At 40.3% G+C, this 20633-nt stretch overlaps 1 protein-coding gene across 2 annotated transcripts in view; it reads left to right on the top strand.

Moving 5' to 3' along the window:
• The first annotated feature begins 213 nt into the window (after nucleotides 1-213).
• The window catches only part of armc2 (armadillo repeat containing 2), a 36552-nt gene continuing 16132 nt past the window's right edge, over nucleotides 214-20633 (top strand). Inside the window, exons 1-9 of one of the 2 annotated variants that reach the window (XM_057823214.1) lie at nucleotides 214-1442; nucleotides 1518-1590; nucleotides 7942-8104; nucleotides 8206-8311; nucleotides 12263-12330; nucleotides 12445-12546; nucleotides 17909-18096; nucleotides 18172-18274; nucleotides 18344-18558. In XM_057823214.1, the coding sequence (XP_057679197.1) occupies nucleotides 1225-1442; nucleotides 1518-1590; nucleotides 7942-8104; nucleotides 8206-8311; nucleotides 12263-12330; nucleotides 12445-12546; nucleotides 17909-18096; nucleotides 18172-18274; nucleotides 18344-18558 (1236 nt within the window). In that variant the 5' untranslated portion in view covers nucleotides 214-1224. Of the gene's footprint in view, nucleotides 1443-1517; nucleotides 1591-7941; nucleotides 8105-8205; nucleotides 8312-12259; nucleotides 12331-12444; nucleotides 12547-17908; nucleotides 18097-18171; nucleotides 18275-18343; nucleotides 18559-20633 lie in introns of both variants that reach the window. The other variant, XM_057823215.1, reaches the window with a different exon arrangement.

The raw sequence follows: 20633 nt of genomic DNA, 5'->3' as shown, positions 1-20633 counted from the left end.
CCTGTTCAATTGAGTTTTTTTTTTAACCCAGATATCTCAAAGTAACACATTTTAGTGCTGTAATTGCAATACCATGATATTTGTGCTTAAGGTTATCAAACTGTCAGAATCTCATACCGGCATATGTCAACTTGACATTTATAAAACCTCTGGAAAATGATGGAACATGCCGATGTATAGCGAATATTTCAGTAGTTGTACTTTTTTTCATTTACATAATCTCTATCTGTTCATACTAATGATGTTGTTGTATTGTAATAACATGTTTTCTGGAAATTAACATCTTTCAGTTAGGAATACTTTATTGTATCCAGCATTTCAAAAAAACATTGACATCGAGTTTTACAAAACAATTAGAGTCCTAAAATTGATTTAAAGGAGCATTACCGTCTCATGTAGCTAAATAAGACAAAGTAAAAAAATACAAATAAAAATAAAACCTCAGTACCCTGCAATGCAGTTATATTCAATTTTAGTTCAAATAATGCCTACTAAAACTTGGGCAATGTTATAATCGCACACTTACTACTCGTCTCTGTCTTGTTTCTTATATATTGTTCATATAAGTCTACAATTTTGATTTATTTGTCATTTTATCACCGCTGTTTCACTACTGAAACTTGTTATCACAAGTCCTGGTCGCGTGTGATGACGTAGTCCATAACCGCCGACTAATGATGACGTAAGCGCCATTGAAACCAAGGTCTGGCTACAGCGCAACACAGAATAAACACCTGGATTATCCTCTAAATTTTTGCAAATGGAATTTTATGTATATGAAAATGCTATTTATTCAGCGGAATTTGGATAATATTGTAGATTTGTATTCATGTGCCTTTGTTGTTGTTAACTGCAAGACAGTTTTTTTGTTGTTGTTTTTTTTAACGTAACGCCAGGAACATGGTGGAGTTTCCTCGGTATGAACAGTAGGTTTTCAATGTTCTTCTTACACTGATTTTATATTCTTTAATTTTCATTCTACTTTACCGTCGTTTCGGAGCGGATTCTCCGTGTTTGTTGTGTTCGCAACCACAGCAACATGTGGTCGCCATGGAGACGCAGGAAGCAGCGCAGGACTCCTCGTTCGCTCGGCGTTGTCATTTTCAACACAAAACCAACCCTTCTCCCTTGATCAAACCATGCTTGGAACGTAAATACAATAGGAAATTTTAATCATGCAAAACTGAGTTAATTCGTAAGCTGAGCCGACGTCACGGCAGCCAAATGGGCTCCATGGAGAGAAAATACGAGCTGTGTGGGCCTTTTCTACCAAGGAGGCACCCCTCATTGAGGACGAGTGCTGAGATAGTGGGCGAAGCGAGAAGGATCCTCAGAGCTCAGTCCACCCAGAGGCCATACACCCCCCAGGATGCGAACAGGCAGCTTTTTCCAAGAAGTTCTGTTCGTGCAGACCACAGCAACAGACCTTCCTCTACCTTCAGGTTTGCCTTCAGCCATTATTTCTGTCTTAAAATCCACCTCACTCACATTTAAACTTTTGTTTTTGAACTTCACAGTCTCCATTCTCAGAATTTCTATGTCGGAGACTCCCGGCCAAATTCAGGGACTCGCCTATCTCCACTGGAGCATGTGAGTAAGCTCACACCTCACTATTGATGAACAGCGAGGTTGAATAATGCAACAGGAGTATAGGGGAGTGGGTAAAAAAATTAACACTCGACTCAGATCACCTTGCCAGTTCGGGCGTCTTGATAGGTCCTACCATCACAAAGCAAGTGTTTTCTTGCGCTAAACTAACCAGAGGTGGGTTGTAACGCACCTTACAGTTACTCCATTACATTTGCATTTACTTCAGTAACTTTTTGAGAAGAATGTACTTTTAAGAGTAGTTTAACTAAGCCATAATTTTTACATTGAGTAGATTTGTGAAGAAGAAACGGTACTATTACACAAAAAAATGCACAGGCACTATTTCAACTTTTAAAGAGGTGTTTTTCCATTGTATATGGTGGAAAACACTCAGGCGACTTGAAGCTCAGCTCTGAGACCCCCAATTTGGCCAAATTTCAAAACTGTCCGATACGCATGTGTGATACATCATTGCAAGGCCGGCCCAGCCTATACACAGACTATGCAGCTGCTTAGGGCCCCTGACCACTAGGGGGCCCCCCAATCTGGCAACATCATTTTTTACGTTGTTAATAGAGCATCGTGAATAATGTGGCGCGCATTGCCGTTTATCTATGCAAACATCCGTTTACTACAGTTTGCTTTATTTGACTTTTGTGAGTTTTGATACTTGATTACAAGCTTAAAAAATAAAAGTTCTTCATTAACTTCTTTCTTTTCCTCTTTTGGAAAATGGTTTGGCACCATCTACTGTAGGTACTGACAATCATTTGGGGTGAGAAGTTTGAAGTATGCAGTGCAACAAAATCTGATTAATATATAAAATATGGACGTATGGGTTGGATTATGACGAAATGGTGGGCCAAAAATATGGGCCCCTTGGCATTATTTTTCTTAGGGCCCCCAAATGGCCTGGGCCGGCCCTGCATCATTGGAAAGCTTAAAATCTCAATTTTCTGGGGGAAGAAAAATTTTGAACAGGAGGGCATTTTTTTAAAAAAAACATTTTTTTAAACAGCAAAACCTTAACTGGAGGCGAGAGCACGCAAGAGCAGAATTAAAGACGCCACAATTTTAACGAGATATCGCGTACCGACCTTGTTTCGATTCAAAAACTCCATGTAGCATGTATCACCGAGTGTCAAGACACAGCTGTGAACGGCTACAGTCGGATTTTTGGGGGATTTTATGGGTGAAACAGTGATATAACAAGGGTCGCGATGCAGAAATCGCAGACAACAAGGAGTGGTTGAGATATTTTTTTTTGGATATATTTGCCCTTTTAAACGTTATTTTTCAATTTTTCTTTGTTTGGGTCTAGTCATTTATCATCATCATGAGGACTGCTGCAGCTTCTAGTCCAGTGCGGTTTATGTATGAACAAATGCCGCTTTCGTGTCAAATTTGGTGGGTTGTGGCTTATAGTCCGGTGCGCCTTATAGTCCAAAAATTACGGTATTATTATGGTAACATCGCCAAAGAAATCGCCAGCTTTGTCAGGTTTTTAATCATTTACAGTACTGTGCACAGTACTGTATATTGGAACCTGTGCAACACAACACGCCAATAACAAAACATTAAAAGAGAAAGTAAAATCGCCACCGCACCTTTCTTACTCCATTACGTCAGCCACGCGGTGCGTTCAGGTCCAGCACGCAAAACACGTCTGCTACATTTGAATCCGGTTTGTTACATTACTAGGGCTGTCAAAATTATCGCGTTAAAGGGCGGTAATTAATTTTTTAAATTAATCACGTTAAAATATTTGACGCAATTAACGCACATGCCCCGCTCAAACAGATTAAAATGACAGTACAGTGTAATGCCCGCTTGTTACTTGTTTTTTGGTGTTTGGCGCCCTCTGCTGGCGCTTGGGTCCAACTGATTTTATTGGTTAGTACCATGAGTGAGCATGGTGTAATTATTGACATCAACAATGGTGAGCTACAAGTTTATTTTTTGATTGAAAATTTTACAAATTTTAATAAAACAAAAACATTAAGAGGGGTTTTAATATAAAATTTCTATAACTTGTACTAACATTTATCTTTTAAGAACTACAATTCTTTCTATCCATGGATCACTTTAAGAGAATGTTAATAATGTTAATGTCATCTTGTTGATTTATTGTTATAATAAATACTGTACTTATGTACCATATGTTGAATGTACAGTGCCTTGCAAAAGTATTCGGCCCCCTTGAACCTTGCAACATTTAGCCACATTTCAGGCTTCAAACAAAGATATAAAATTTTAATTTTTTGTCAAGAATCAACAACAAGTGGGACACAATCGTGAAGTGGAACAAAATTTATTGGATTATTTAAACTTTTTTAACAAATAAAAAACTGAAAAGTGGGGCATGCAATATTATTCGGCCCCCTTGCGTTAATACTTTGTAGCGCCACCTTTTGCTCCAATTACAGCTGCAAGTCGCTTGGGGTATGTTTCTATCAGTTTTGCACATCGAGAGACTGACATTCTTGCCCATTCTTCCTTGCAAAACAGCTCGAGCTCAGTGAGGTTGGATGGAGAGTGTTTGTGAACAGCAGTCATCAGCTCTTTCCACAGATTCTCGATTGGATTCAGGTCTGGACTTTGACTTGGCCATTCTAACACCTGGATACGTTTATTTTTGAACCATTCCATTGTAGATTTGGCTTTATGTTTTGGATCGTTGTCCTGTTGGAAGATAAATCTCCGTCCCAGTCTCAGGTCTTGTGCAGATACCAACAGGTTTTCTTCCAGAATGTTCCTGTATTTGGCTGCATCCATCTTCCCGTCAATTTTAACCATCTTCCCTGTCCCTGCTGAAGAAAAGCAGGCCCAAACCTAGATGCTGCCACCACCATGTTTGACAGTGGGGATGGTGTGTTCAGGGTGATGAGCTGTGTTGCTTTTACGCCAAACATATCGTTTTGCATTGTGGCCAAAAAGTTCAATTTTGGTCTCATCTGACCAGAGCAGCTTCTTCCACATGTTTGGTGTGTCTCCCAGGTGGCCTGTGGCAAACTTTAAACGAGACTTTTTATGGATATCTTTGATAAATGGCTTTCTTCTTGTCACTCTTCCAAAAAGGCCAGATTTGTGCAATGTACGACTGATTGTTGTCCTATGGACAGACTCTCCCACCTCAGCTGTAGATCTCTGCAGTTCATCCAGAGTGATCATGGGCCTCTTGGCTGCATCTCTGATCAGTTTTCTTCTTGTTTGAGAAGAAAGTTTGGAAGGACGGCCGGGTCTTGGTAGATTTGCAGTGGTCTGATGCTCCTTCCATTTCAATATGATGGCTTGCACAGTGCTCCTTGAGATGTTTAAAGCTTGGGAAATCTTTTTGTATCCAAATCCGACTTTAAACTTCTCCACAACAGTATCTCGGACCTGCTTGGTGTGTTCCTTGGTTTTCATAATGCTCTCTGCACTTTAAACAGAACCCTGAGACTATCACAGAGCAGGTGCATTTATACGGAGACTTGATTACACACAGGTGGATTCTATTTATCATCATCGGTCATTTAGGACAACATTGGATCATTCAGAGATCCTCACTGAACTTCTGGAGTGAGTTTGCTGCACTGAAAGTAAAGGGGCCGAATAATATTGCATGCCCCACTTTTCAGTTTTTTATTTGTTAAAAAAGTTTAAATTATCCAATAAATGTTGTTCCACTTCACGATTGTGTCCCACTTGTTGTTGATTCTTGACAAAAAAATTAAATTTCATATCTTTATGTTTGAAGCCTGAAATGTGGCGAAAGGTTGCAAGATTTAAGGGGGCCGAATACTTTTGCAAGGCACTGTATATATCCGTCTTGTGTCTTATCTTTCCATTCCAACAATAATTTACAGAAAAATATGGCATATTTTATAGATGGTTTGAATTGCGATTAACCCTTTAAGGTCTGGGCCTATTTTGTCTGATTTTGCATGCCTTTGAAGTTGCCTTTATATTTCAAAGAAAGAATTGTTTACGATGGCCTGGTTTGGTCCCTTTTTTTGTGAGACCTTGAACTTCATGTCCAAACTGTTGTTTCCTTCACTGACCAATTATAAATCATCATTTTGGGCCCAAAAAGACCAAAAATTCCAAAATCGTTTTGTCAAAATTTTTAATATTGATGTCCAATTGACAACCAAACATGCATAACGAACCGTTTTGAAACTTTGTAATATTTATTCAACATGTTAGGATGAACATTCAACCAAAAAAAATTAGAATAAATAGTCTTATATTTGACAATTCAACATAAACAACAGGTATAGCCATAGGCGTTTTTTGCCTTTATACATGCTCTAGTCAAAACAGGTTATATACAGCAGACCAAACAGTGAAGAACAGTGAAAAAATATACCATCTAACACAAAAAGTGTTAAGAGGCCATCTCTTTATGAGTTTAGGTATTGCGGCCCATCACCTGATGAAAACTATGTACACACAATCAAGCTTCTTGAACACACATTTATATACACAAATTGAGAAGACTGATTGTGGGGAAAAAAAATATATATATAACATTGGGGGAAAAAGTATTTTCAAAAATATTTACAATAAACAAGTTAATTTTTTTTTCAGGGATGCCACTCCGAAAAGCAGTTTCGTCCTGGAATTAGACACAGGGCTACATCACACAGCCCACACTTCCATGGGGTGTCGGTCCTCTTTCCACCCTTCCATTTTCATTTCACTTTACTTTCATTGTCACTATAAATGTCCATGAAAAAAAAGTCAGTATTTATGAAAATAATAAAGTATAAAATAAAAATATATACAGAAATAAATAATAATGGAAATCTATATGTATGACAATAGAAAGAATACCATAGCTGAATATGTGCTACATCCCTAATCTTCATATAGAAAGAAGACCACAAATTATACTTTGATCTGATATGCACATTTTATTATTATATACACAAACACACACTTATATTGCATCAAAATTAACTTTGTCTTGCAATATCAAAAGAAACTTTCAAAAGAAACTTTTTCAGCATTAGAAAAAAAAAAAGTGAGTTGGCTTACCTCTGCTTGTCGATGGCGTCACCCACGTGTTCAAATCCGTCACTATCTTCACTCGAGGACTCTTCCGAAGAAGACGATGATGACGAATTTGGACCATCCTCTTCCTCAAGTTGATCAAAAAGCACAATTGCTTGCGCTAAATTTAGTTATCCGTTCATTCTCAAAGTCACACAAAGTCGCTCGCTCGCTCGATTCAAACGGCCGTCGGTCGCCACCTCGCTGCTTCAGAACACTCCTCCCTCTCGTTCGGTGGAACCTCGCACGGCAGTTATATTTATTAAAAAAAAAAAAAAAAACGCATTTTGTGCTTCCACTGTGACTTCGAAAGGGTTCGTTTGATTTGTGGTTTTTTCATGGAGCTTCCGTTTTGAGAAAGGACAAGAAATGATGGAAATATAGACATAAACAAATGATCCATGCAGCGTTTTAATGTTTTTTTGAGAGGACAATAAAACTATAAACTTAAATGACAATATCTCACGTTTTATTTGGTCGATTGACTTCAAATAACAACGAGAGTAAACCGCAACTTCCGCACTTTAAAACGAGACCAACCAACGGCATGTGGGTGACGTAATTAAAACGCGAGGGCGCTTCAAAGACAACGTGCGCTGAGGACGCGCCGGCGCGTCCTTCGACTCTCAAGGGTTAATTATGATTAATTACTTTTTAAGCTGTAATTAACTCGATTAAAAATTTTAATCGTTTGACAGCCCTAATTAATACAGGAATTATTATTGTTATACTGTATTATTATTCAGATTTTTATTTATTTTATTTTTTTGCTGTATTTGCCATTTATAATAGTAATAGCAGTATTCATTAAGGATTTAGTGTACTTAGGTTTTCAGGCTGTGGAATGAATTATTGGAATTATAATGTATTCTTATGGGAAAATCCTGCTCAACATATGACCATTTTGACTTACAAAGTCCTAGAATAAATTAACTTCATATATAGAGGTACCACTGTGCTTTGTAGCCCAAACGGTTGTCAATATGCTCCCACCAAGAATTGATATATCATTTTAAAAGGTTTCACAGTTTTAAAAAGAACAAAAAAGGAACCAGCGGGCCCTAAAATGAACTAATTGCCTGGCATTGTCTGCTACTAACGGCCATGGACGTCTACTAGTGATAAACTCGTTCCAATTCACAGAAGAAAATAGCTTGTTTTACTGTTCATTAGTTGTATCTTAAAATGATTTCCTGAGATTCCCACCCCTAATTTCAAGTAACATTTTTATTTCCATCTTTGACCCAAATAGGAACTTCTACACCGGCCAAAAACTAATGCTGACTTTACAACTTTGTGTTGTTTACACTCCAGAATAGAAAAATTTCCATTCCAGGCTGTGATGACATTTCAAAGTCATCTCCCAAACCACCCACTGACCCACTGGACACCAAAATAGGGCTGGGACGAACACGGGCGCGCCTTTTCAGGGCATCATCACTCACCACGTTGCCTCCTTTACCAGCACACACAGATGGTGAGGAACAACTTCAACCTTGATTTAACATTCTCTGCATTTGGACAAAGCGAGATTTTTTGTTGTTCCCGACGATATATTTTCTGAACGTTTACATCTAGAACGGGCAAAAAAGCTGCCGTCAGACCAAGCTTTTGTCTGCGGGGATCATAAGGAATTCTTGGGTGTGCCTCACTTCACCACACCACGCAGAAGTCAGAGTGAAAGGTATGTTTTTTTTCACTCCACTCCCTACCCGCCGCAACCTCGCTTCCATCAATGTGACATCCCATAATGAACGTGAGATTTAGTGGCGGCTATATTACTAGAAGGCAAGATTTTTTCACTGCCAACCTCATCAGCCGTGTCAGGACGAGCGGACATAACTCTGCTGTTCAAATCCATCCATATTGATTGCCAGACAGGTGGGGGTAGTAAAAATAAAAGCCATTTTACATGAAATCTCAGAATGTTGCTTTCAGCCCAAAATGCAGCAATCTTGTTGTTCCCAACCGTTCATTTTCTAATGATTTATCTGAAAACCATATCTGGGGTGTCAAACTCGCCTTTGTCACGGATAACATCCTGGTTATGGTTTCTTTCTGAGGGCCATTAAATCTGCCAAGTAGGGCTGCCGCGATTAATCGACAACTATTCAATTAAGCCAAGCCGCCGGAACCGCGACAGCCGAACCAGTAGGCGTCCCGCTGGCGCAGCCCCAGCAAGTCAGCCGGCGAGGCCAAACCCCACGCGTCCACTCCGGTGTTAACCCTTTGGCATGACTTCATTTAGAACGGTTTAAAGAAGGCTCACCGAAAACAGGTTGACAATTTATTTGTCGACAGTGATCAAAAAGCAAGGCAAAACAGACGACGTAAAGACAATACTGGATCCAGGGTCAGCAAAACAACGGATACATCGAAATGTCTCTGAGAAGCCACAGTTGTTATCTAAATGTTAGTCTTTTGAAAGCTCTCGCAGGGCATGCCGTGGGCAGGAAGAAGGGTGTGAAGAAGGAAGAAGAAGGGTGTGTTTGGGATTATTGTCTTTTTGTGGATTGGACAGGAGGATTTGGGAGTTACTGTTGTCCGGGCAATGAGGATGTGGGTACTGCCTCCTCAGCGTCAATGGGGGCTCTTGGAGTCTTGTCGGTTGTGTTATTAGTTGGATATCGGGCGTTCTCCGATGCTACTTGTTGTTAATGCCCTTTGATTTGGCATTGGCTCTACAACACCGGAGAATCGAGACATTTAGTTTGAAGGATGCCGATTCGTGAACTCCATAGGATGGTGCATTCCGTGTGTTCTGTCAGATTTTGCACTGCAACTCATGGCAAGTGTGGGACACCCGAAAAATGGGTCTCACGCCTGCAATTGCTAACTGAGATCTTGATGTACGTTTGTGTGGAACTCTAGTTCACATCAACAACAACAAAAAGCTATTCCGTTTTTTACCAAAACTAGTAAACTCTTTACAAAGCTATTACAATCTCTCCTACCTCTCAAAATTAGACGGCATTTTCTTGTGCAACAAGTGGAATCAATCGAGAGCCAGGCAAGTGCGCTGAGTTTTAGCGGTGACAAAGCCGAGCGAAGTCGTTCCCAGCCGGATTAAACAGCGACTGGCAGAGGAGGGTGTAGAAGGATAAAAAGTGACAAAGAAGAAGTGGTCGTGCTATAAACGTATTGTACTAAACCAGAGCAAATTTACATGTATTCATTTAAATATTACTTTAATCAAGAGAACAGTAAAATCAACTCCTAACTACTCACGCACAAACTCAAATGCACTGTACTCAATGGGGCGTGGGACATAGAAAGCAACTTCAGAACGAGCGTGTAGCAGCGATGAAGCATATTTATTTCATTTTCCTTCATTTAATAACTGATATATTTCTTCAAAACCTCAAAATACTTCCAAACAGTGGACATATTGGCTGTAAGCGTTGTATGTATTAGCTCGCGTTGTTTTGATTACGTCATCACAAGAGGACTAGGATTCTTCACACTTTTCAGTGGTAAACTTTCGGCCTTTTAACCAGAAAATGCAATTTTAGCTATTTTTGTCCGAAGGTTTTTGGTCACATCTCTACTTTATTATTTCATTTTTAAAAGCAAAAATATATAACCTAAACTCTTGATTTCTGCAATCCTTGAGCTTTCATTCAAGAAATTTTATTCATATTTTATTTTCGTGAGAAACATGCAAATGACTTCCTTTCATGGGCCACAATAAATGATCTAGCACCTCAGCCTTCAGTTTAACACCTGCGCTCTATGTTGTATTCATTATTGATTGTAAACTGGAATGACAGTGAAGTCTGACAGCTGCTTGATCTTAGGGTTGAGGAGGTGATGGTCAATTTTTCGAATGGGACGTCACAGGACTGTCGTTTGCGACCGCATCATTACCAAGTTGCAGTGCAGTTTTACAATAAGGTGTGTTTATAGCGTGCGTTATATCACAGTTTGAGAACATGTTGTTCTGGCTTTCTCAGTGCCAGAGACTGAAATGTACTAGCTTTTCTGCAATGCAGCATATCAAGTCAGGGTAGACTTCCCATGTAGAGTTGTCTGATAATATCCGCCAGTAAAAGCAATTGAAATAATATTGGTAAGTATCACTATCGGTTTGGCGTCAGTACGTAATGTTGGGTTATAAATTAATGTGCAAGGCTGCAACTTTTGTGCATAGGCTGGTAACAGTTTACCACAGCATCTGTGCTTACAGTGACCTCTAGATGTCACCAAACAAAGTTGCTTGAGATGTTCTAACTTAGGGAAAGACCCAAATCACTTACGGTGCACAAATAAAATGAACAATAAATGAAAAATAATGAATTATAAACTCATCACATAACATCACAAGAAATAGTCACTGACAAAAGTAACAAAACACATAATTATAATTGAAAATCTGTGCAAAAGCCAAGCAAAATGCATCTAGTTGCTTTGTCGCCCCCTAGTGGTTCTTTGGGGTAACTAGTGTATCGCTACTTGTGAATTATTAATTTTATGTAGTAACAGGCATTTTGACTCATTTCATTTTATTTATATAGGACATTATTTTGGAACTTTTTCTATCACTTTAGTTAAAGTTCTCTTATTATTTACGGAATGTTCATTTGGAAAACCTTGAAGTTGTTACATTTATCATTATTAAAGCTTCCAGTGGGGTATACCGATACAATTCGCCATATGTTAAGTCCACGACCGCATATGTCGATATCAGTTTGATATTTGGCATCAGATTTTTGTGGTTGGACAACATCGGGTATCTGTCAAAAAGCCATTGTCGGACCACTAATTCCATGCAATGAGCCTGAACAGGATAAAAAATATTGGAAAAGTACAGATGGATGACTGACAGAGACATCACGTGCTTCTTCCACCCCCAGGTCTAAATGAGCAAATCTGTTTCCTTGCACTATCAAGTTTTGAAAGTTATGTTATCAGCACTATAAGCAGAACACTAATGACCACTAATAGACACAGACAAAAAACATCCAATAAGACGTGACTTTATGGCTCCAAATGGCGGTTTTATTAGATTTGGATGCCCATTTGGGCAAGCCTGGCAGCTCTATGCGTTGTTACTGCAGCAGGCAGTTGCCAGGCTCAAGACAGGGATGAGATCATGTCTCTGAGAACGTCCGTATCGCACAAAGAGGCCCGCTGATGGGACCTGTAATCCTATCACGGACTATTCACTCTTTGCAAGTCTTGTACGTGCCCTTTGTGATCATGCCAAAAACTGCAAATCAACGAGTTAGTGATCATATTTTGAGGCCAACCAGAGGTGTAACAATATTTGAATCTCACAGTTCAATATTGGCACATGTACTGTATGCGTTCAATGACAAATCACAAACAGCCTCTAGCAGATAGCTTGCAAAGTTCAAGTCTTGTTTCCTGTCTGTTGGAAACTGCGGTTTGAGATGCGCAAAGGCGACAGCAGCCATGTCGACAGCAAATATTCTCACACAACGCACGAGGTCAGGCTGGAAACAGTAATTGCATCAAGAGCCAACTAACACCAGGCCACTCCAGGATTGGACTTCTGGTGCAACAGGGACACCAAGTGGCAGCATCTAATATATCATTTTTTATCAAATTCAGATTTTCTTGATCTCATTAATATCCTTATGTCAACCTTTGTGTGTTCTTTCATTGTAAGCAGCAGACTATCTCAGTCTAGTGTTGATAGTGGATTGGGAAGCACGGATGGCCGAACAGGACACCGAACAGGTGACCTTTTTTGCAGTTCTGTCAAACTTCCTGTTTTATTTTAGGACATTGAACTTGTGAACTAAACAGACACGCTTGCTCATTTTCACCAGCGTGCTCTCTGTCTCTCATCAGATTTGAGTGGGAGTGGAAAGAACAACACAAATGCAGGCGCAGACTCACGCTGGGATAGGATAGCGCCGCTTCTACAGCAGCTAAAGGCCGCAGTTGCAGGCGGTAAGAGTGACGCGAAAAGGAAACGTTTTCCAAATTTTGATCTAAAAATTGCTGAATTACAAACTTGAGGATTCTGCAAAAGTCTTCTCTAAGGAACAGAAAGTATCGTAATTTTCGGACTATCATCCGCTACTTTTTTCCCCTCAATTTGAATCCTGTAGCTTATACTAGAAGTCCAGTTTGGCTTATTTGTGGATTTATTTGGGTTAATAGTAGGGTTGTTCCGATCATGTTTTTTGGCTCCCGATCCGATCCCGATCGTTTTATTTTGAGTATCTGCCGATCCCGATATTTCCTGATCCGATTGCTTTTTTTTTGCTTCCGATTCAATTCCATTCATTCCCGATAATTTTTCCAGATCATATACATTTTGGCAATGCATTAAGAAAAAAATGAAGAAAATTCGGACAAATATATACATTCAACATACAGTACATAAGTACTGTATTTGTTTATTATGACAATAAATCCTCAAGATGGCATTTACATTATTAACATTCTTTCTGTGAGAAGGATCCACGGATAGAAAGACTTGTAATTCTTAAAGGACAAATGTGACTTTGTATATTGTGACTAAATATTGCCATCTAGTGTATTTATTGAGCTTTCAGTAAATTATACTGTAGCCATGCCCAAATGCATGATGGGAAGTGGAACCATGACTGCGTAGTGCTACCAATTGATATATCTTCTCTGCGTTGGGAAATAACATAGGGTGTTAAGAAAAAGATCATTTACTACCTTGCTTCCCCACATTGGTTCCCACGATAGCTCTAATCGTAGGGAGAGGTATTGTAAGGCTTTAACCAATTAAAAAAAGGCTCCAAAGGCTTCCAAAATTCACTCTACTCATTTTACGCTGCCTTTTAGCTCTCTTAGTTAGTGACATAATTTGCCGGATGACACAAAATGACATCTGCCATTGTCATTTGCATTGTCATGTCATAGTTGTGATGGTCTAATGACAGTCTTATGGCGCCACTGTCAAATAAAGTGTTACCAAATACCATAACTAGCATTTAAAGAAACTAATAGAACAGGAACGGAAGAAATAATTAGTACAGAACATGTATTTTGATTGTAATTTACATCTTTAGCGCTGCAATGCATGCTAGGAGGCATAGTCGACAAAAACATTGTTGACAGCAGGTGGAAGCATGGGCATTAATGAATGCTTACGATGGTTGTCATTTAGTGTCATCCGGCAAACTACGTTCAAAAGTGAGATAATTTGCCAGATGACACACTCATGGCATTGTCATGTCAGTTATGATGGTCTAATGACAGTCTTATAGCGCCACTTTCAAATAAAGTGTTACCAAATACCATAACTAGCAATTAAAGAAACTAATAGAACAGTAACTGAAGAAATAATTAGCACAGAACATGTATTTTGATTGTAATTTACATCTTTAGCGCCGCAATGCATGCTAGGAGGCATATTGGACAACAACATTGTTGACAGCAGGTGGAACCATGGGCATTAATGAATGCTTATGACGGTTGTCATTTAGTGTTATCCGGCAAACTATGTTCAAAAGTGGGATAATTTGCCAGATGACACAAAATGACATCTGCCATTAGCGTTCATTAATGTTTATGGCATTGTCATGTCATAGTTATGATGGTCTCATGACAGTCGTATGGCACCACTGTCAAATAAAGTGTTACCAAATACCATAACTAGCAATTAATGAAACTACTAGAACACTAACTGAAGAAATGATTAGCACAGAACATGAATTTTGATTGTAATTTACTTTTGTAGTGTTGCAATGCATGCTAGGAGGCATATTGGACAACAACATTGTTGACAGCATGTGAAGCAGAGGTAGACTTTCTCCCCCAAGGGAGCAATGTTGGCCAAATGAAGCTTTTTGAAGCAATGAAGCTTTGCAGCCAGTTGGTTCAAAGCTTCATGGGGTTCATTTGGTCTTATGATGCCGCTGTCTAAATATCCCATGATACAGTGAGGACAGCTTCGGCTTATATTCCATTGCGGGTTGTCTATGAACAAAGGCCGTTTTCGTGTTAAATTTGGTGGGTGGTGGCTTATAGTCAATTTGGTGGGTGGCGGCTTATAGTCAGGTGTGCCTTATAGTCCGAAAATTACGGTAATGTTACTCCTGGAGAATTGTGTTTGGCCTGCTGCAGTCTACAGATTGAAAGGAAAACTAATTTTCAAAGTTCACGATTAAATGTTTATTCCATCCAATGCCTTGTGAGCTCCTGCATTCAAAATAGCAGAAAGGTGTCTAGCGTGTGCCAAGTCCTACTTTGAATTCCGGGAACACTTATATTATTTTACTCCAAAAACAAGAAACAGGCTCCACCCTTTCTCATTCCTCTACATCCAGATTAGAGCGGCACGATTGTGCCGCGCCATTTACCTTCGGAAATTTCCTAGAAAAGGGAGGATGTTATTTTGCTGCTAATGTTTTATTGATGGGGCGGATTTAACCTCAAGCACACCAACCTGATAGCGGCACAAAATGGGGCCCAGACATTCAGTCATACTCAAGTAGTCTCTGAAAACTTGGAATAGATGTGTGGATTTCAAAAGGGAGGATGTTATTTTGCAGCTAATGTCTTATTGACGGAGCTGATTTAAAGCAACACTGGGTAACTTTTCCACCTTTATAAAATACTTTCATAACATTTGTGATAATGTCGACTGAAAAAAAATCGAATTACGCCTCTTATATATCTTGAGGGGGTCTGTATTGCTTTCGCTGGCGCTAATTAACATTGAGGAGGGTAGCAGGAACCCTGCCACACACAAAAAACAATAAATGTGCTGACTGCTTTACGGCATACGTCACTTCCCCCTTCCCCATTTATTATACAGTAAAGACGGAAGTTGATGCGAACGCTTTGGCACAAACGCTGCAAAGATGGCAGAGCAACCGAAGAGACAAAAAGTTTTGTCTGGGGGAGGGGGGGTGGGGCTACCAGGATATACAGAATAAACATTGGCCTGGCTTTCACTCGCTGGGGTGACACCCCCCTAAACCGAACTCGTCAGCGCTGACGAGGTCGGGTGGGGTGGTTAGCCACACTAAACCACACAGTTGCTAACCGTCATATGCTATTGTTAAGCCACAACTGGATTCATTGCCTTATTACTATTCGTCCTTCACACAGCTGCTGGAAACAGAAATGTTGTTTAACACATCTGCAGGCGACGGGGAGATTGATTTTTGATTTATTAATGATTTTACGACAATGTTCGGGTGTGCGCCGGTCCTCATGGAAAACAGTTTTCCTTAAGGCCGAAGTTCAGAATTTTTTACATTAGGCTTAATCTTCGAGTTAGCGGGGGTTTAATTAGTTGGTGGAGTTGATTTCATCAAATTCCGTGCAGTTTGTAAGTTATTTGTAAGTTTCAGGGCTCCGGAGTGGCTAAGCTAGCGCGAGTCAATGGGACCAACTTAGCATGCCATTAAAAAACCATACAGATCTACCAACAGCTTCGCCATATTAAAATGTATTCAAAATGTAGATCATCGTTCCAAAACATCCATGCGGCCAAAACAAGGGCACAGGACTATATTTTTTAGATGTGTAATACAAGCACAATAGAGAGGAGTGCTTAGGCCACTCATGCTCACGCCGCATTCGAAGAAGGTTGGAAGTAAGACTTATTCGCTCGGAGGGTACAAGTTGCAACCTCAAAGCATTCCAGCCGAATGTTAACAGCAAAGATGGATGATCGTGACAATTTATTTAAAAATTTGGCCATCAAAAGACTTTTTCACCTCCAGCAAACCTGCCTTCTCGTAAGCGATCAAATAGTGGAGGTGTTCCAATTATATTTTTCCAAATCGGAGGTTGGAAACTCTGACTTACCACCTTCCTCGAATGCAGCATCAGTCTGCCGAGTTAACTGATGGCTGGCAACATGGTGAAATGTGTATTTAGAGGCTGTGGAAACAGACAGAAGAAATGGGCAAAGGAAAGTTTCCACCAATTCCCTATGAAAAACCAGGAACAATATAAACTGGTTACTTCTTGCTGACTATGACCAGTGTTGTTAATCTTACTTTAAAAAAGTAATTAATTACAGTTACAAATTACTTCACCCAAAATGTAATTGAGTTAGTAACACAGTTACCTGAATGTAAGAGTAATTAGTGACTTGGCAAAGTAACTGGTGTTACTTTTCATGTTTTTTATTCATTCCAGGAAAAAAAAAAGGTCACCGTATGTGAAGTTCACAGGGTTTTGGCACAATAGCCCTAGCCCAATTCTTTACCCTAAACTTAACTAGACACAGGGGTATTGCAGATTTTGCGATAACTTGATAGTAACCTTTGCTATGTTTGGAAGTCAATTAATGTGGTGAATCAACCGTAAAGTTGTTAAAAATGCTCCTGTTATTGCATTAGGTCGCTTCTGTGTACTTTCAACAGATGAAAGTTTTAAAACTGTTTCATCATTTAAAGATAGATTCAAGTCAAGATTTTGCCGATTTAGAAGTATTTTAGTACTTAAAGTACAGTACTTAAGATCCCTAGGAAGGTTCTCTACAACAGAGCCTTCCTGAGAAGTCTACTGCTTTAATATGGCGGCTGTTTACCAAGGCCGGCGAGTCTGTCATTTCGCATCTAATTCTCTATACATGTGATATCTATCGTAGCATCATGTGGGCGTAGTTTGTAGGCTATCGGCTACAGCCACTCCCGCTCTGCTTTCTCCGTGAGTCCGTGTCCCTCACTTTCCTCGCATCATTCAACCAACGTAGTAATGCACGCCTACATCCTCAGTAACAGGTAACAGCGATGCAAAGATGAGAAAATGAATTAGATTACACACTACTGAAAAAAATAACGCCGTTATTAACAGCACTGGCTATGACATAAAAAAAACAGCGGTGAAAAAAAACGATGTGACATCATCCGCCTCTGCAGAGTTTCTGGATTACAATTGTTGCTGTTCATACTGCAATTATTGACATGCAATTGTAAGTTTGAATAACTTTATCGTGAAAACATAGCCAACACTATTGATTGAATGGGTCATTGAGGATTTTTATGTGTGCATATGTTGTTTTTTATTGGCATGCTAAGTTGGCCCAATTGACTCGCGCTAGCTTAGCCGCTCCGGAGCCCTGAAATTAACAAATAACTAACAAACTACACGGAATTTGTTGAAATCAACTCCACCGACTAATTAAACCCTTGTTAACTCGAAGATTAAGCGTGATGTCAAAAATTCCGAGCTTCCCCTTGAAGGCAAAACGTACGCTTTTGTCCACAAAACAGGGCCCAGACATTCAGTCATGCTCAAGTAGTCCTTGAAAGGTGAAAATTGACATATGAATTTGAAAAATAGAATCTATTTTTGTTCCCAATCCTTCCAGGTAGCTGTGAAGACTCCCCGGAACATTTAAGTGATGTGTGCGCCTCCCTTTACGACGCCTTGGCGGAAGCGGCCATGTTGGGCCCTCACCGCTGTAAGAAGCGCTCCAGCATTTTGCGAACGCTCTTCCGACTCATCGACCTCAACTCCCCGCGACTCCACATGCGCGTTGCCGAGCTGTGCCTTGCCGTGAGCGACCGCTGACATCCATTTTGACTAGTCATGTTCCACTTAACTGGGCTTTTGCTGGGATTTTTCTCTTAGTTACACGTCAGTGGGAACAACCTGCTCAACATCTGCAAGCTCATCTTCCAGATCAGTCGCAATGAAGCCAACGATGTCCTATTCCAGAACAATTCAGTCCTAGGTGAATATACCTTTACAAAACATCTGAAGCTGTGTAGATAATAAGCACTGATTGTTTTCTTCCCTCTAGACTCGCTGCTGGGTCTGATGCTGCGTGAGGACGTGCACACATGCGGCGAAGCGCTCTTTTACTGTGCCGGAACGTTGAAATTTCTCTCAGGGAACGCCGTTGTCGTACACCTCCTGCTGGACAAGGACTGCATGGGCACGGCTAGCCGTTTCATTCAGAAGCTACGAATGGTGGATGACGCTTACGTGGCGATTGCCGGGCACATCCTTGTACAGGTAGCTACAGAACTCTACCAGAACGTTATTGCTTCGATGTTATCTACGGTGTAGAAGTATTTGAACACTATTATGCTATTATGCAAGTTCTCTCACTTAGAAATCATGGAGGGGTCTGAAATTTTCATCATTGGTGCATGCCCACGGTGAGAGAGATAATCCAAAAAGAAAAATCCAGAAATTACAATGAATGAGTTAATGATTTTTTTGTGTGATACAGCTGAAAGTATTTGAACTCCTGAGAAAACAAATTTAAATATTTGGTACAATAGCCTTTGTTCGCAATTGCAGTGGTCAAACCTTCCCTGTAGTTTTTCACCAGGTTTGCACACACTGCAGGAGGGATCTTGGCCCACTCCTCCACACAGATGTACCCTAGATCAGTCAGGTGTCTGGGCTGTCGCTGAGAAACACCGGGTTTGAGCTCCCTCCAAAGGTTTTCTATTGGGTATAGGTCTGGAGACTGGCTAGGTCATGCTAGAATCTTGGTATGCTTCTGTGAGAGAATTTTATTCATGCTTAAAACACAACCATTATACATCATATTTTGTATGCTTTTGTTATGCTTGCATTAGAACATTGCAACAAGAGCATCATTGTTATATTAACCTGTTTGAGTGTGTCTTCCCATAGCCTTCGTAGACTGTATCACAGTATGCCCAAATATGGACTGTTATGTTCCTGTGTTTTCCAATACACCCTGAAGGAATACAATGGGTGTCTGTGGACCCCCTTATCAGGTCTGACTCACTCTGCCAGCCGGGACCAGTGCTCAAGGTCTCGGCTCAAAGATGTTTTTGTATGGAAAACATACCCAGGTTTGTGAGATGATGAGTTTCGTTTCTTAGTAAGTTTCGTTTCACGGTGGGCTTCGGCACCGCCCTCTCAACAGTATAAATGTCCAGCCTCTATTGTACTTCTGGGTGATCACAGGTCCTGGCTGAATCACATCATTTTGTACCCGAGAGCTCTTGTTCATAAAGCCTTCGAAGCAAAGCAATCCATTGTTGGGGTCTGAGTCATTTCCCTAATTGAGCTATCGAGGTAACACTTGTCTTAGACTTCAAAATTAAATTTCCCTGACAGCTTCTTACGGAGCCATTCCTTGGTTTTCCTGGCTGTGTGCTTTGGGTCATCGTCATGTTGGAAGACCTAGCCACAACCCATCTTCAATGCTCTGACTGGGGAAAGGCGGTTGTTTCCCAAAATCTCACAATACAGGGCCCCAGTCAGCCTCTCTCTAATACAGTGCACTCGTCCTGTCCCATGAACAGAAAAACGCGCCCAAAGCATGATGCTACCACCCCCATGCTTCAGAGTAGGGATGGTATTCTTGGGATAGTACTCATCATTCATCTTCCTCCAAGCACGGTTTGCGGAATTACGACCAAAAAGTTCTATTTTGCTCTCATCTGACCACAAAACTTGCTCCCATGACTCCTCTGCATCATCCAAATGGTCATACTTAAGACGGGCCTTGACATGTGATGGTTTGAGCGGGGGGACTGTCTGTGCCATGCATGATTTCAAACCATGACGTCTTAGTGTATTACCAACAATAACCTTTGAAACGGTGGTCCCAGCTCTTTTCAGGTATTTGACCAACTTCTGTCGTGTAGTTCTGGGTTGATTCTTCACCTTTTTTAGGAACATTGAGACCCCACAAGGTGATATCTTGCATGGAGCTCCACTCCGATTGAGATTGACCGTCATGTTTAGCTTCTTCCATTTTCTAATTATTGCTCCAGCAGTTGACCTTTTTTCACCAAGCTGCTTTTGCTCCGTAGCCCTTTCCAGCCTTGTGGAGGTGTTCAATTTTGTCTCTGGTGTCTTCGGACAGCTCTTTGATCATGGCCATGTCACAAGTTTGAGTCTTACTGATTGTATGAGGTGGACAGGTGTCTTTATTCAGCTATCAACCTCAAACAAGTGCATCTGATTCAGAATAATACCGTATTGGCCCGAATATGACGGCCCTGATTATAAGACGACCCCCTCTTTTTCAAGACTCAAGTTTGAAAAAAAAGACTTTTTGAACACCAAATTATTTTTTATACAGAAAAAATTTATATTAC

The sequence above is a fragment of the Corythoichthys intestinalis genome, chromosome 19 (assembly GCF_030265065.1).
Source record: "Corythoichthys intestinalis isolate RoL2023-P3 chromosome 19, ASM3026506v1, whole genome shotgun sequence".
Taxonomy (NCBI): Eukaryota; Metazoa; Chordata; class Actinopteri; order Syngnathiformes; family Syngnathidae; genus Corythoichthys; species Corythoichthys intestinalis.
The sequence above is the reverse complement of the archived record's forward strand: the minus strand, read 5'-3'. Positions and strand labels throughout refer to the sequence as shown.